An 18,182-nucleotide genomic window follows, 5' to 3' on the forward strand; every position below is an offset into this window, starting at 1 on the left:
ATGCAATGCCCTCATAGTGCAACCTGAACAGTCTACACAGTTAATTATAACTTCAGGAAACTTCTACAAAATTTGGTGCTCATTTTCAGATTATGTGTTGAACTCTGGTAAGATCTTTTCTGTTCTCTTTTTACAGTCTTAAACTTTCTGTTTCTATTTATGCCAGCGACCTCTGATTATGTTTTTATTAGGGCATCTTTTACTTTATATTACTTAACTAAACCTCTTCACTGATACACTGAAATTATGATGAGGAAATACTGCTCCAGTGTTTAAATTTACTGAGCTGAAATTTCACATGAAGTGAACCTCACAGTTTACCAAGGTGTCATAGTGAGGGACCTATAAAATGTGTCTGAAATTCTTCCTCTTCTAATTCTTTGAGAAAGAAATGTTATTTCTGGAACATATGCATATGAGGAGTCAAATATTTCAGTCCAGAGGAGTTGTGTATGAAAACTTTGACAATCTTATTCTAACCAATTAGGAGGAAAGTACAGTTTTCATTGGTATAAATTACCAGGCATATTCTTGACAGTAACAGTCCACATGCTATGAATTACAGTAGTGCACAGGAATGGACAAATCCCTCTTATGTTTTACCTTCAAGTCATCCAAGCTTGAAGGTAGAGGTCCTGGTTTCCTGCTAGGAACATTACTGTTCTGTCTTGGTGAGCTGGCAGCTGATGTTGGTGTACTGTTGTTCAAAGTATTCAGTGGTGAATTCCCATTGTTGCTCTGTTTGTCATTCAGTGGCCTTCACGTAACAGGAAAAAGGGACAAGAATGTCAATGCTAAATGTAGTACGTTTTCAATCAAGAGGCTGTGATTCTGAATCTCGTGTCTGTGAAGCTAATGAACAAATTTAACTTTTTTAACAAGTAACAAATACATGCTTAACCTAACACGGTACCATTAAGTATTTTCAGTAAAACAAAACAGACAAGAAAAAGAGAGCAGTATGTTGCTATTTTGGTTTGGTTTTGCAGTTAAGCATACCAACTTAACGCTTCATAGTTTTGATTCTTGTCAAGGTATCTCTGAAGAACACTATGGACTGCAAACTCAGTTTATAAAAATTAATCATCAGCCAGGGTAATTAGTTAGTTTTTTGTCTGGCATCAATAACCACCCCCCAGCACTGAACTCTGTGTATCAACCCTTCCATAGATGTCTAATGTTCACACATAGTACACACTGACATAAACCAGCTCACTTTGAAGATGATGCATTTTTATTAGCTGCACTCAAGAATCTCATGCAAGGATTTCGAAGTAATCATAAAAGATTCAAAATGCCACCATTTCCACTAGGTACATAAGTCAGCTCTTTTATTTCTTTCAGCTGATTTATGAAGAAATGTTTCTGAAATGTCAGTAAATGGAACATAAGAAGCGTGGGCAAGCAGGCAGAAACATCGCCAGTCCAAATGTTAGGACACATGATAATTATAAATACAACCACAGATGGTAGATTTAACTTTTCTAGCCTCACTTGCTGAGGAAAAAGAACTCAGTGAAAACTAATTTAAACAGCTGAAAGTCAATTTGAATTTAGGGTTGTGTGACTGTGGCATGTTACACGTTAAGCACTTCTAGGAAAAGATTGGTCTTAGATGATGAGACCAAAACTCTGCAGATAGTCAGCTTCTTGTTTTGTTATGGGGTGCTGGTAACTCCTGAAACATTTGTTTTTCTGACTGCTTCTACCTATAAACCAGTGAGTGTACTTCTCACTGTTAAAAGTGCTAAAGATCAGTACTAATGAGGAACTCATATAAACATTAGAGATGAGGCTATAAACAACAGACAGATTTTAACAAATTTAAAATTACTATTTTGTCTTTATTTGTAAACTGCAAAAATGTGGTTTGGGAATCTGATGTAAAAAAAATCAACCCACAAGAATAGTGTATGTCTTTGTAAAAGACATGGTCTGTAAGCTTCTCTTCTGCTCTGCCTACCCATGTAATATTTGAGTGAAAATGGTGTCAAAACTTTCTTGATTTTGCACAAATGCTTTTGAGTTTCAAATATGCATTTGGTCAGAAAAAACGCATCTGACCCATTAGATGTTCTGTTTCCATGTCACATAAAAATAACTAGGACGACTTCAAGGCTTATCAGACTTCAGGACTATTTTAACAAGATTAACAATCTCATCACCTTGTTAAATAAGGCAAATAATACCCACAGTGATGCACAATGCCATTTAAAGTTTTCTTGGGTTCCAACTATCTCTTTAACGTTTGCAAACCACGTTTACTTCTAAAGCCCCAAGCCTGTAACTGATGTATATGTCTTTTCTTTAAAGGACACAAATAATGCTTCACATACTTCAGTGGTGCAGGTAGAATTGTCTGGTAGTTGTAGTGTTGTTGCTGTTGGCTCAGGATCTGCAGCTGCAAAAACAGTTGCTGCTGTTGTAGCAGACGAGCATAGTTGGAGTCCATCTGTGGCTCATTTTTCTCACCTTTCTGATCAGGTGGAATATATTGATGATACTTCAATTTTTTCACCCTTGGCTTAGGTTCTTTACATTTCTTGCTCCGATGCTTATCATTTGGGTTCTTTGGGTGGCTTTGCTGTTTATGGATGGAAAAGATTGAAACAAAACCACAACAGATATCATTTAAAGCAGTTATGCATGGCACAGAGATGCAGCCTACCAGAGTACTTTTACTGTAGAGAGCTGCTGAAAACAATTGTCCCTGAAAACATCCCCAAATGAACCATCCTTGGAAGGTTAACATACTGCAGCTGGCTTATCCCCTGCAAAAGTAGAGGTCATCAAATCACAGTTTGTGAAGGGTTTTTTAAAGATGGCACAGCTAAGGGATTCTACTAGTCATGACCTGTCATTGCAAAGAGGCATTCTTCTTAAACAGGTAAGTTCAAAGCCACTTAGCAGTCTGTGGAAGTAAAAGCCAATATCCTAAATTCCATCTGTAAACATTCGAGGTACTTAGAGGTCTAGACTAAAAGCATGGACAGACACTCCTATAAATTAGAGGCAGCAGTATCTTCATTAGCAACACCTGCTCAAGTAGTAAAACTCTTCCTTTACAAGCTCTTTGAAATTATTTTGAGTGAAAAATTGAAGGCAGTTACCTATCATACAGCAGGTATCAAAACAGAAATGCTGTGTTGATCCATGCACATTTCCTACACAGGTAGCCTCTTTTAGGGCATATCTGAATTTGTCTTTAAGGTCCTGCATAAAGTAAGCTGGTAGAAGTCCAGTGATTTCAAAGGATATAGCCAAATTTATATTAGAAATTGACTCCCAGAGGTCATCCTTGTACACATGAGTTAATTTCATGTAGTTAAGTAGAAGTCTGCATACATATATTCATTAACACAGCAGACAGGGAAGTTACTGAAATGAAACATTACAGACATCTAACACAAATCCCTCTTTAACTGTATTTGAAAGGGTTTTCAGTGCTGCTGACTAGGTCAGTGCAGAAAAGAGAACTGAGCACGTTCTTCAGATATTCAACAACAAGGACACAGTAACTTCTCCCTCACAATGCATTCTGCTTATACATTAAATCAACTAAGAAAATAGTTGTGGAAAAGGAGCAGTGCTGTTCATCACTTTGGGTACAGGTAGGCTATGAATGCAGTGACTCTTTCTATTCAATTATCCTCCATACAAAACTAGATTAGAAGATAGATAGAAAAAGAAAGTAGAAACTCTGTATTGCAAAAATCTATTGTCCTTACTTCTTAAATCCTCCATAGCAATGTAATGCACAATTCTGCCTGACAACTTTTGTCAACTGTACTGTAAGGACCTCTTGGAATAATGAGCTGGTCCCTACAAGTGATACTGGCTGACCTTAGCACACAAAAGCTTTGAGTCACCAGCCCAATATGCTCCTTTGAACAGTAGCAGAAGTTGTTCTTAGCTACAGGCACTGTAAGGTTACTTGGGTAGTTTTCCATTACGCACAGCACTGGAAAAGGACACAGATGAAGAATGTTGTCCTCAGGGGCCACAGTTCCAGGCACCCACCTTCACTAACGTTGGCCCAGGCTTTGCTGCAGATACAGTGGTTGTGGTCAGGGTGGTTGCAGCAGTGGAACGTGTCACGTGCTGTTCGATTGTAGAGGGAGTTTTGAGGAATTCAGGAACTGGAGAGGTTAAAGGTGGATACTAGTATTAAAAAAATATAAGGAAAAAGAGAAACATTAAAAACATCGACCGCCTGAGTATCTGGAAAAAATGTGAAAAAGTTAAGACAATTTACTCTCATGTCAAATTCACACAGTATTTTTCAGAGGAATGGTGAAAACAGAACTCCTGTACATGTGTATGAGTATTCTAATAAGGGCATATGTTGGCACACTTCAAATATAGCAAATAAAATAAAATGGTTTCTTACCTTGACTTCTTAGTTAGCTAAGAAAACACTGCTTTATTACTCTAAAATTGAGGCCTTCAGTATTTTTTGTCTGTGGAGTCAGAATTTTGTGTTCACAAGGAGAATCTTACCATCCAAACAAGTACTGTCAGAAAAGCATTGCTTTCATAAAGGTCAAACATCAACACAGGCAAACAAACTTCTTGTTTCAGAATGATCATGCAGCAGGACAGCAGGTATATTTTGAAGACACCCTTCCTACGGTATTTTTACAGAATCCCACCTCTGACTGTGCCAGGAGGTGCATTTCTTCTGTATCTGATGTCAGCAGAAGTGTAAACCCAAACTTCACTCAGCTTGTCATACCAATTTTTATTGTACTGAAATTGGTTTGTGATTTTAAGTCTTAAAGAAACTGTTTGATTTCCTTCTGTGGTGAATATCCCTCTGATGGAATACAGCCTCTACATAAACAGATCTCAGTCCTTGTGTTCCTAGATACACAAAGAAATTTTTACTCTTTTCTCACAAACATATTTTTCATTCTCTGATTATCCTTACCTGTTACAGGTAACTGTGTTAACAGTTTTCATTCGTCTTTCTTGGATATAAGTAACTGAAAATGTACAAGATATTCCATGTAGGGTCTCACTGGATCCTTACGGTGGCATTAGCACTTCTACTGGCATCATCTCTTCTGACAAACTTGCAATTTTACAGAGGATGTCCACAGTAGCTCCCTGACTCCACTGCTGAACGCTGTACCTCAGCTCTCTTCATCCCCAGTTTTCTCTTGAGACAAGAGTCCCCAGGTTTCCACATTTCTTTGTCATGGGAAGGAGGGACATTGTGTATTTTTCTTTCCAAGAACTATTCATTCTATTGGAATTGCATTTCTCTCCTAAAAGCCAAATCAACCAGTTCTTTTTGCATAATGACAATCCAACTGTGTGCTAACTATGCCTTCCTGCTTTTGTTAGGTGAGCCATTCTTACGTCAAGGTTGTTAATGGTAACATGAAGCCAGAATGTCCCAAATCAACTCCCACAGAGCACTGGTACCAGCTTCCTTTCGGCCCAGGACTTCCCTCCTTCTGTCTCATTTCTGGTAATCTCCATCCTCATTTTGCTAGTGTTTAATATCATCCAGTAAAAAATCCAGCCAGATGACATCAGTTGCACTTCCATTGTTTAAGAAAGCAATTAGATCACCTAGTACAATGTTCCTTTTATAAAAGCCCCTTCTTTATATTCCTATCAGTAAACATCCTTTTACTTCCAAATTAATTCCAAGACTTGGATTCTAATTAAGTCCGACAGGTACTTCTTTCTGTTTCATTTCTTCCCGTACCTTTCCCTTATTCTTCCATGAGATAACTTAAATCAGTTTGCTAAAAACACTTGGTACACATTTTGCAACTCTATGTCCTACTTCTTTTGTATTTCTGGGATAGCAGTTCCCAAGCTGCCAGTCTGCATGCACGAGCTCTCTGACTTTTGCTTACAGTTAATTTGTAATAAATTTCCGTTTTATCATTGTGTTTCATTTAGACATTTTGCTGTGTTCCCAACCATCAGCTGCCAAGAGGCAACTATAGCTGCCTTCCCATAACCCAGCAAAACTGAACAGTGGGTTTGATCCTTCTGCCTTGAAGCCACACAGAGGAACAGCTCCTGCTGAGTGCTTTAGGAAATGGCAGGATTTACCCGGCCCTCCCTACTCACTGAAACATTGTACACATGCCTGTCCTGGGCTCCTGTCAGTTGATGGTGGCAGGCTGAAGATACAAATGTCTCTATTTTTACCCAAGTTTCAGAGTGTTTGCTCTGGAAAGCATCTGATATCTGCACAGTGTTGTTACTTGCTGGACTTTCACAAGAATTGGGAGGGGACATTAGAGGGACTTAGCCTTTGAAAAAAGGTTCTGGATGCTGTATTCCAACATATTGCACCCCTGTTGCTATCCAGTTTAAAAGGCTTATTCTAGTTACGCCAGTAAAATTTTAAAAAGCACTTAGTTTGTCTTTGAATCAAAGTGTCAAGTACCATATTACCATAAGACACAGAAGAATTAAAATGACCTCATGATTTTCACTATTTCTTAATTTCTTTTTATCATGAAGTCCCAACTAAACACCATTTTAAATGTTTGCTACTTCACTTATTCATTACATAATCTTTTACTATTCTGATCCTTCTTGAACCCAAACAATTTGACTTCAAACATACTATTTAGTAACCCTTTATAGGCCAGGAAAACAAATTCATGATGATAGCACAGCAAAACTCTTCAAAATGGGAAAGTTAGTAAATTTTTTAAAAAGCGCAAACAAAACCAAGACAACAAAAAAAGCACCACCAAACCCCCAAATTACTCTTTAATTCACATTGTGTGAAAATCATGGTGTTAAACATTTTCCTACTAACAGAGAGTAAATTACTTTTTCCTTACAATAGACTTTTTCCTTACAATAGTCTTTTTCCTAACCTACACGCAAAGCTTTTTACAGACTTCCCAATTCTACCTGCAAGTGTTAGATGAGGCAATGAGCCATGTACATCATTTACTTTACATATTTTTAAATTCAAAAAACTGGATTTAACAGGTCTTGACTTCTTAACTTGATTACTTCATAAACTAGTAATTATTTAATATGAACAGATCCCTATTTCCAAATAATATGACTTCTGCACCTTTTCTGCTAGATTCCAACAAGAATCTAGCAGGTCAACAAGCTACAGTGAATATATTAAGAAAACAGTTATTCTGTGCCATCAAGCAAAATTCTTCAGCTGTTTTGAAGATAACTGTTTAATATCTTCTGAATTGTGAATACCCCAATTTGATCTGTTTAGAGTATGACTAAAACGCCTAATCCTTACCAGATGCAAATACACTGGGTTAAAGCAAGCTTTAGGTCATCAGTCAACAAGACCTGAAGGTTCTCAAAATTATGTTACATCCTCTGAAGTCTGGAAATGTGCGGAGGAGGAAGCCTTGAAAAGAACTCTGGCTGCACTCTGCTTTATTCAAAACATTCTTTGTATTTTTTTGTAGTAATAAAATTTAAAATTTATCAGAGGAAATTAAAAGAGTAAAGGAGCCGTTCCCAGACACGTCTCCTGTAGAGACCTGCTGTGCTGTTATTCTTTAATTCAAAAGGAACAATAAGGTAAGCATCTGTTTTATTCTGCAGAAGAGCAACTTCTCATTTTAAATGTGGGCACAGAAGTGGCTGTAATATGATATGAAATCCATAAGCAAAGGCTCGAAGTTCTTTCTATCTGAAGTGCTTTTTCAATCAAGTTCAAGTGCCTTACTTTTTGTTTCTGCAATCACAGATCTCTCTTATGCTTCCTACTTGGAAGGCTTTTGGCATGTATTGCTTTGAGCATTTTTATTTAACTCTCCATTAGGAACCTAATTTCTTACTCAGGAATCTAATTTCATGTGGTTTGTTTTCAATTTATTCAACACAAATTATGTTCTCTCAACGTGAAACCCAATTCACATCATAATCTGTGTGTTAGGGAACAATGAAATAAAATGGATGTGCTGTACTTTGTGTCCAGCATTGTTTCTGAATATGATCTTTGCAATGGTGTTTCTATCTACTGTGGTAATATGAAACCCAAGGAGAGTAATTCCAGATCCTGAACCACTCAGTTGTCAAGTGTCCACGGTCATCAAGACAATATAGTCTTTGGAGCATTAACAAGAGCTATCTCTTTTTTACTTATTTAACAGCTCAATTTTACATTACTTTCTGCAGTAAGGAGCAAATCCACAGCTCTCTAAATCCTCACACATTTAAATGCTCTGTTATAAAGGTAACATTTTATCTGCCATGACACAGTTACTTTCCTTTCTTTGTAAGTACCTTGAGAAAATACTAAAAGCCTCATAGAAAAATCAACATAAATGTTATTTTGATTTCTTAAATAGTAAATTCCTTAGGCAGTATTTTAAAACTATAGTAAAGAATATTTAAATTATGTGGGAAACCTTTTTTTTTAATGGACTCTTCTGAAGATAATGGAACTGATGTCAACTGTTGTTGTTTCAGCTAAGTGTAATTCTAAATGAGTTCAAGACCTTGCCCAGAAGGAAGACAGACATTAAGTAATCAATAACAGCTGGAGTAAACCATTGCCATGACCTTTTAAACAACTTCTGGGAAAGCTGCAGATCTTCTATGGGTCATAATGAATTTCAGGGAATTTATGGCTTCACTGCAGCCTATGGGAATTTCATCACTGCCACCAGCTAAGCCAGGGTTCTACAGTATGCACTCCCAACTAGAAAAGAGAATCCCAGATATCCCTTCGTAGCAGCAGATATATTCATTCCATGTGAAACATGCCCCATTTCTACAGTGCCAGACCAAAAAACATACTGTGAAGATTTTAACATTTAAAAACTGTACCTGTGTTGATGTAGCAGCATTTGGGGTTATAGGTGAGGGTGAGTCACTTGTTTTTGGCTCACCAGGGGAAGCTGCTGAGCCCTGGGATTCTTGGCTGGCTGGTTGATCTGGTGATAAAGCATCACTGCTGTCTTCATCAAATGAGAAATCATCCAAAGCTTGAGGGTAATTCTCTTGTCCAACTGCTAAAATGTTTACATAGAAAGAAACAATGTTTTTTTTAATTGCACAAATTTAATTTAGACATTCATGGCAGAATTAGCTAATTGCTGGAAAATGACCAGTTTTCAGCAGTCTAAACATATGGTACCTAATTTATTGTGTTTGTAATGTAAGCGCCATATTAAATCACATTCAAGGAATCAATAAAACCAAGTGTGGAGCAAAAGTAGTTTTAGTAAGAGATTAAAAGGTACATTCAACAGATGTGGAGTGTACACAGACACCTATGGCAGGCTGAGAAATGGCCACAGATGTTTGATTACTTTGTAATAATTTTTATTAAAAAACAAGTACTTTCAAAATTTCATATAAAAATAGGATTACTTTATTTAAATGATAACGGAGTTTAGGTCTCAGAAACTGAGAGAGTTAAGTAGTAATAAACTTAGCATATGTTATCTTCTAGTGAACTTAACCCTCAGGAATTAAATTTTTATTTTCCACAGTGCCATGTAGATCGCAGACAGAGCTGTGAGACTTCTACTTGCCTATAATGGCTTCTTTAACACTGGAGTCTACAGGAAGAATATTTTTTTCTACCAGTTCCATAGGGCCAGGTCTCTGAGCAATCTTCTCATTCAGATCATCTGCCAACCGAGCTCTCTTCAGTTTCATCTGAGTGGCTTGTAGTGAAGGCTCTGCAAAGGTCTCTAAAAGAATATATTGATTTAAATATTCTGTTCCAACTTTCCCCCGATTTCATGACAAACAACATTGTCTTGTCTTTGCAATAACCATTCCACCTTTATCAAAGCCGTCAAGTACAACTCTGAAAATTCTCAAATTAATAAGCAGAAATATGACCATGTTTTTCAAGAAATCTAATCTCCTTTATAACAGCAATAAGAAAAGGCTTTCATAAACATCTCTATAATGTCCAACAATAAAGCAGTGAATATATAATAACAAATACCAGTTATAATATAGAGCATTTGCTGCTCTAACGGTTTTCCAATGTGAGCTATGGTAAAGGTTTAATTAGTCCATTGATTTTTGGGCTCTCTCTTCACAAATATCTTTTAAGTTTACCTTAAAAATATCTTCTAGCAAAAATCTGAGTCTTTAGAATTGCTTTTCAATAAAATTGTGGAGATTGTCAATATGGATGTGATCTATCAGTAATCAGGCTCCTACCAGGATTTAGTATTCAAATACCTGTTTGGAAAACTAATGGCTATTGAGTTTTCTTGGATTATGGTTATTTGGTAATTTCTGTCCTTGAAAAGCTCATGGTGAAACACAGTAATCCAGCCCCATCCATCAAGAGACTTGTTTCCAATCACCTGAGCAACAAGGAAAATAATGAGGCAGCGTAACAGTCACACTTATTAAAGGTTCTTCAGGGCTGGGGGGGAGCACAAGGCTGTCAGGATGTCATTTTACGGCATGAGTAGAAACTGAAGCAATATAAACACTCCATGCACACACACCATGCTATAATTACCATTATAGAATAAGAACAATATGCAACAGCAAACAAATACACTGCTGAGAATACCTACACTGCCACAGATGTATCTATTACTATAGAGATTTAGAATACAGACTACCACAGACACTGCAGAGGTAGAGAAATAGAGCATATAAACCTTTAGAAATAATTCACATCAAAGTGTAATTCAGCGAGACAACTGAGAGCACAACCAAGTCCCTGCTGTGAGCAGCTCCAAAGGCCCAGAGCTGGCACGTACCTTCCAGGATGTGCATTCTGACCAGCTCCGAGCGGTCCGGCCTGCTGCGGATCTTGTGCTTCAAGAAATTTTCAGTCTTAAAAGAAATGAGGAAACAGCATTAGCTACTGTTCACTTAAAAACTCAAAGCAGTTTGATAAATCGCCTGCATCCAATCAATGAAGAGCTGCAGTTTCATTCTGATGGGTGGTTATCACTGTCAGAACACGGGCAGTAGAGGGGTTCCTTTTTTTGTTCCATTTTCCTAGCAGTTAAGCAGGGCTGATGGATTTCCAGCTTCCCCAAACAAGATGGGAATGTTTCTGGATTTGATCCCACACCACCACATAACCACAATAGTATAGATTTTCTACAGAAATACTGCACAAGCATCATCTACCCAAGTATCCAATCCTTAACTGGAGGTAGCTATGTGTTAACCCCCCGTAAATTTAAACCCCTACACTGATCTCTGAAGGCTTAGAAAAGTTCCTCTCAGATTTGACACCCATATTTTATTTTAACGAATTCTCCCAAAATAAAAGCACACATTATTACTGTAATGGTAAGAATTTTTCCATGTACTCAGAGAATTTAGTATCGCAAAAAAACGACTATCCATTTCCAGATGTTAATCACAAGTTTACACAAAGTGGTTTACCCTGGCTCGTTCCAGGCTCTTTATCTGCTCATGGAATGCAGCTGGACTTTTCAAGGCTGTGAAGGGAGAGTAAGAGTTAAACTGACAGGAAGTGATTTTCCAAAGAAATATGCTAACCAGAATGTCTGTATGGGTGTTTAACACCACCTCAGAGTCGTGTTTGCATCTGACCAGGCTTACATTTGATTCCTGCTAGTTGTATTCACCTATATTTAGCATAGATGAGCAATACTCCTATATAGAATACTTGGAATATTTGATTTTAACAGATTATTACTATGTAATGGTTAACTTTTTTGCTATGTACAAAGGTGTCTGTTTATTAATCAAAACTGTCCCACAGTAGAAATTTTATGGGGTAAGGTTTAGAACGCCAAAATGACATTTAACTTATTTGACTGAGTTGTCTGGCTGTCCATACCTCATACTTGCTGTTATTAGAGAGAGCTGGACCTTCCCTTAAGAACTATGTGTTGATTTAAAAAAAAAAATAGAAAACTGTAGAGGCCTTTAATGTTCAGCTGAGAAAAAAGAATGATAGTTAGCTGCTAAATAGCCAAAAAGAGTAAAAAAAACACTACTTGCCTTGAAATACCATAAATTGTAGAGCGCTCCATCTCAATGCTGTCCACTTACAGATTCTCCATGTTTTCTGTGCACCCCTCATTTGTCGGACAACCCTTGTCATTATATGCTTTAAAAACTGCTGTCTTTGTTATTAATGTCCACTCATTTAAGTAGTTCAGTTTATTTAGTAAATTATTCATAATTATTTAAGTAGAGAAAATAAGAGCAGAATCAGACTATGTTTACAAATCCTTGCATTTTCATCATGATGGCTGTTTTCACTGAAACATGATGTAAGCACGGTGAATTTACTACAGGCTCACTTCAGTTATCAAAAGGATCCCACAAGTCTTTTCAAATGCTAATTACTTTTAATGATCTCACAGAAACGCTCATCTTCATTATCTTATATATTCAATTCATAATTAATACCATAAAAATACAAATTACTAGAAGTAAGTCTTACGTGGCATGATGCCCTGGTCCACCAGTTGTTCTCGTGTCCGTCTCTGTTGCAGCCTCAGCTGAAGTACTGACAAAAGAAAACATTCATTTCTGTGTAAACAGTCTCCTCACAAAGTGCAAAACCCCATTCAAATGATACCAAGTATTGCAACTTTAGAAATACTGTTTGCTGTGTGTATTCAGATCCAACAGTAACCCCTAAGACCCATCCTAGGCAAGAGCTGCTAACACAGTTCCCAGAGATTACTTCCATCCCCTCTTTCACTGGAGTTTGCTGCTTCTCAGTCACATATGATGCTAGGACTGTATTTCCCACATGCAACCACTTTTCCTATCAGCCAGGCCTCAAAAGGGGTGTTAAGCTTACATCGAGAAAACAGTGAGGTAAAAAGATTTTAAACCATAAACTGGAACACATAATAATTATAGAGCCTTATTGTATGTCCTAAGCCAATCTTACATGACTTCACTGTGGTGAAATAGAAATGATGTTTGCAGACCATTTTAGAAGAAAAGCTCTATGTGTTTAGTTGATTATTTCATCTTAAGGGCTTTTTTTTTTTAATATAAAGCCTGATTGTACATTTAAATAAACCTTGCTGAAACACAAGAAACTGAAGAGAAGCGGGATTTTATCTGCCTTACTTAAAAACAACTAAAAGGTGTTACAATCAGGAACAGACCTTATTCTCTCTCTCAACATCAGAAAATGTTGGTTTTTTGATTGAGATGTGTTATGATAATTATTTAAAGGACAAAATAAATCCAATACCGTCAAATGTGAAAAACCTGTTTATAAAGCTTCAGAGGTAATTTCTTATGTTTCATTACATTTAATATAAAGTTTCTTATCATTACCACATGAGTAACCAATGTGACGTACATTAAATACAACACCAGAAACCACAAAACTTGGGGGAAGATGTAGACATAAAAGCTTTATACTTTCAAAGATTATGGCTTTTTGTTCCCAGGGGGGAAAAAAAAAAAAAGTAAAAAAAAAAAAAGAAAAAAAAAAAGTTGTTTCTTTCTTCTACTGTTCCCTTCCCCTTGTTTCTATGTCAGTTTATCATAGTGCTTCATTATCTCTTTGACACATATAGCTACTATCCTGAAGTGAAATTTCATCTTCTGAACAAGGGATGGTCAAGAGAAAAAATACATTAAAGATGTAATATTTACATGCTGAAATGCAGACTTGAGAGTTTATTATGGGTGTATGATTATAGTATGCTGTTCCTATTGTATTTCACAAGGAAGCAAAACAAGCTAATGCATTGTCCAAAACATCAAAATGAGTTGTTTCTTTCTTCTACTGTTCCCTTCCCCTTGTTTCTATGTCAGTTTATCATAGTGCTTCATTATCTCTTTGACACATATAGCTACTATCCCAAAGTGAAATTTCATCTTCTGAACAAGGGATGGTCAAGAGAAAAAATACATTAAAGATGTAATATTTACATGCTGAAATGCAGACTTGAGAGTTTATTATGGGTGTATGATTATAGTATGCTGTTCCTATTGTATTTCACAAGGAAGCAAAACAAGCTAATGCATTGTCCAAAACATCAAAATGAATGTAATTTCTAAAAAATTAAGCTAAGGACAAAGTTCATTGTTTCCAGAATTTAAAAGGAACCAGCTTATTTCCTGTTCTGCAGTACAGGAAGGATATTCCTCTGGCTAAAGCATTAAGACCGGGAATAGCAAGTCCTGAAAACAAGGACATTATTTTCTTGTGTCACACAAACATTGAGAGTTCAAATACAAACATTTCAGGGCTGTGGCACAGCAGATCTGTTCAGACTTTACAATATTGTTACACAAGAATCACAAAGGACAGAGATGGGAGAATGCAAAAGAACAACACTAAAATATAAACTGACGAAAAGTCATTCAAACGGTATTGAGTTCCTCTGGAAACTTGAAAATACCTGCTTTAAGTAGGGCAATGTATTTTCCAAGTAATATTAACTGTAAAAAGTTAACTGAAGAATTACTTTAGAATAGTTTGGTTTTGTGTTCCTTAGTTTCCTGTGGCTCCAGGTAAGCCATGACCTCTTGTTAAGGTATCTCTCACCAGGAGGTGCAAACTTGTACTGCCTGGAGTCCTGCACCAGCTTTACTAAATAAGTGTGCATTAAAAAAAAAATCATTTCAATGGAAATGCATTTCAGGCATACAGTATAATGTTGTGATGTTAAGTTTCTAATCCTGGGGTACATCACGAGCACAAAGCATGGAGAAACTCACTGACTGCTGTAGTGTTCACAGGAAAGCAAAAGAACTCTGATAAGTTCTTGTTTGGGGTTCCTTGCTTCCAAGTAGAAAGGTAAGAAAGCTCAGAGTCAGCCTTAAAACTGTATGTGCAATCCCTTTAAAAAATCTTAAATAAGTTTTATCCGCCCAAATGATGTGAAAGACAATTTATAAGCAGGTTGGCAAGACTACTGTATTCCAGTATTTTTAGTCCTGAGTAGATTAAAACTTGTCTTTCTTCTGTTCTTTGCTTAAACTATGCTTTCTTTTACATCACTAGGAGACTGTGACAAGGCTTGAAAATCATGTCCTGCTCTGGGCAGGAAGCTCATCCATGCTAACACCTCTATTTGGTCCTAATTCACACCGTACTTAAATCTGGCTTGCTTGGAACACTAAGCGAATGACAGATGCACCTACCAAATCTTTTACCTAGTTACAGGTCAGTTTTAAACACATGCCTCTGTATTTCAGGCCCAAGATCTTCAAGCAAAATTATCTGCTCCAACATCAGTGATGCCCATAGTAGAGCTGATATATGTCAGACACAGTAAGTAAACCAGAATTAGTATTTCTTTTTCAGTTCCATTACCTGAAACACAGTAGGTCAACAAGTGAAGGCTGGCAATATCACAGCAGGTGCAGGAATGTTAATACTGCTGTGACTCATATACCAAAATATCATAGGCAGGTATCTATTACGAAATAATGCATTTATGGTGATATTCCTGATTTCTAATATGTTTTTTTATCCAGACTTTCTTTTTCACTTTCACAGCTTTCCCATAAAGCCCATTTTGTAGGTGTAGCTGGTTCAGCTATAACTACCTAAGGATTGCTAGAACTGTGCTTTCAATATTAGTAATCACAAGTGGGAAAGAACATTATTATTGAATATATCATACTGAACATTATTTCTAAATATAGAAATATTTAAACTGCTGTGTAGTTTAGGAATGTATCTATGACTTGTGGCTTCAACTATGGTCAGATATTTCGCTTAAGCTTTGCAGAAAGAGTAAAAACTGACCCATATCCTAAATGTTCAGTGTAACAAGAGAATATGCAGACGACTACAGCAAAAGGGAGAGAGGAACAATAAGAATGAACCTGCACATAAACGTTATGTGCTCACGTGTGAAGCTTTAGCATTTTTTAACAAAAACATATAACAAACCATTCTTGTCTCTCATAACATTACTTGTCTGCCCATCATCTGTTAATATAAACTGGGCATTACAAAGCAATAACAGAGGATTTTGAAGTTGTCCCATCTGTATCTGGACAAGTCATAAAAACAGTGGGAAAACTGAGAAAACTAGAGATACAGAAGATACAGAACATGTAGTTATTCACTACTAAATAAGTATCATGAACTTATATATTACATAATAAGGAAAGGACAGCCTGTAGCATGACTAATAGGGAAGCACTGCAGGGGGAATGCTAAAGAAGAGATGACTCATAGTTAGAAAGATGGTATAAGATAATAACTGAAGATTTTGACTTGACCAGAGCAAGGAGGTTAAACAGAAACAGAGCTGGATGAAAACCAGATGTTTGCTTTTGCAATCAACTCCAAAACTAATGTTGAAAATCAGTTTCTTGTCTGAACTTTTTGAGCAGCTGAATGCATTATTAAAGAAAAGAAAATTTTCAAATAGAAAGCAATTGTGAATAAAAACTCTAAATATATTATTTTTAGAAGTTGGGAAGCTAAAAAGGCTTTGCTTTTCAGCCTCTACAGTGACACAAAATAAAAAGCAGAGCTGTTTCTAAGGAAGAAATAGTAACACCCATCTGTGAGTTGCATAGCTTCATGTAGTCAGAGCACACCTGGGTTACAGGTCTGGGTGTCAGATCAGGTGGTCACGCTACAGGTCAGGCATGACCCTTCCATTGTCTCTAGTTACAGACAGATGCATATCTTTATACTGGAGGTGAACCTGAAGTGGGTTTAAAGGAAGGGAGCGGGAATGAGGTTTGTGAAAAGCTCAGAAGGAAATGGAGACTCACAAGAAGCAGCTCAAAGAACAGCCAGCCAGATAGGCTGGGAGTCATGGAAACTAAATCACACGTTTTCAATAAGGAAAATATGATGAAATTATCTTCAGAGACAAGGATGAACCATCTGATAATTGCACTTATGGCAAAGAATTGCTCATTTATTTCTGTGAGAACAGAATGCAGGTTGGTTTAAATCTAATGTAATTAAAGCTAATACAGACTTTGCTTATCATATATATGGAAATCCATAGAGCAAGAGGTTTCTAGAACAGTCAGTGACACACAAGGTGTGGATAAAAGGACACAGCCTAAAAAAATTTTTTTTAAAAATCTAAAAACCACTGAAGCATTACCCTAATATTATATATATTTATATTTTACTACTTGCTCTAGTGTAGGTTGGGGTTTGGGGTTTGGATTTTTTTTCCTTCTTTTGTTTTTCCCCCCTCCCCTTTATTTCAAAGAACCATTTACAGACAAGTCATCATGGAATCTGGGGAAGGGAGAATTTGAAAGACAGAAGGTGCAGGTACTACAAAGCATTCCCCTTGGAATGGTACTTACTCAAACATTGTGTTTAACAGATGGTTCTTATCAGAGTAAATCCATTCAGCTTGTTGCCAGATAGTTTACCTTTCACTTTTACACTTTTAAAATCAGGCAGCTACCTATGTAACATCTAAAATCATAGACGATCTCCAAATTAAAGGCACAGAATTAACAAATATTTAGATATGTTAATACACTATTAATGTTGTTAATACTGTTCCTCCTATTTAAAGTACATGTGCAAAAGAAGGGCTATGTTAACACCACGGAGCAAATGTAGTTGCTAAAAGAGAGTACAAATATTTTGCACTTCACATTATCTAGCAGGAATCCTCCTTCACACCACTGCAACTCTAAAAATTGTCTGTGAACTGCTTCTGAATAAAAGCCATGCACAGAGAGGTCAGTCAGATTCTTGCTTTGACTGAGGGAGAAGGGAGGATATTCTCTTTTTTTTTCAACTAAGCATACAATTTTAACACTTGAACACCAGGTGGAGAGATTCCAAAATTTCCATGTGTTTTCTTAAGTCAATAAAATGATCATTAAAGCTTGGATAGCTTATTTAATGCTTACTGACAAAACAAAAAAGCATAATCCCTCCTCACACTAAGAACATCTGGTTATCTGACTCTCATAGTCAGAAGAAGTCTTGTGACTGCACTGGAGGTAGAGATTTTTCGCCAGCTGAAAAGCTGAGTGCCAGAGGCTGGTGCTCCCACTCTTAAACACTCTGGTGTTAGCACACCAGGGAATCAACACTTCTCTAAGCCAGGGAATGGAGATGATGGGTGCAGAAGGGGGAGGTCATCTGTTAACCAATGCACTTGATTATGTGGAAGTGTATTTCTGTAAAGCAGTAACTTTTATAAAGCCAATAGCTCTGTTCTCACAATGTGAGTCCTGCTCAGGTTCACACACACTGTGCCCTAAAGGGGCAGGGATTGAGGATAACCAGAACCAGCAGCTCCTCAGTCTCCTTCTGT

The 18,182-nt window shown here is 36.9% G+C and overlaps 1 protein-coding gene across 3 annotated transcripts in view; it reads right to left on the minus strand.

Annotated features, from left to right (window-relative positions):
• The window catches only part of MKL2 (MKL1/myocardin like 2), a 52,136-nt gene that overhangs the window by 15,836 nt on the left and 18,118 nt on the right, over nucleotides 1–18,182 (minus strand). For all 3 annotated transcript variants that reach the window (XM_017733960.1, XM_008633392.2, XM_008633391.2), the window contains exons 2-9: nucleotides 12,383–12,448; nucleotides 11,350–11,405; nucleotides 10,710–10,785; nucleotides 9,507–9,668; nucleotides 8,797–8,981; nucleotides 4,021–4,161; nucleotides 2,337–2,584; nucleotides 604–757 (exon numbers count right to left, since the gene is read on the minus strand). In XM_017733960.1, coding sequence (XP_017589449.1) covers nucleotides 604–757; nucleotides 2,337–2,584; nucleotides 4,021–4,161; nucleotides 8,797–8,981; nucleotides 9,507–9,668; nucleotides 10,710–10,785; nucleotides 11,350–11,405; nucleotides 12,383–12,389 — 1,029 coding nt within the window. In that variant the 5' untranslated portion in view covers nucleotides 12,390–12,448. The remainder of the gene's footprint in view (nucleotides 1–603; nucleotides 758–2,336; nucleotides 2,585–4,020; nucleotides 4,162–8,796; nucleotides 8,982–9,506; nucleotides 9,669–10,709; nucleotides 10,786–11,349; nucleotides 11,406–12,382; nucleotides 12,449–18,182) is intronic.

The sequence above is a fragment of the Corvus brachyrhynchos genome, unplaced genomic scaffold (assembly GCF_000691975.1).
Source record: "Corvus brachyrhynchos isolate BGI_N302 unplaced genomic scaffold, ASM69197v1 scaffold5, whole genome shotgun sequence".
Taxonomy (NCBI): domain Eukaryota; kingdom Metazoa; phylum Chordata; class Aves; order Passeriformes; family Corvidae; genus Corvus; species Corvus brachyrhynchos.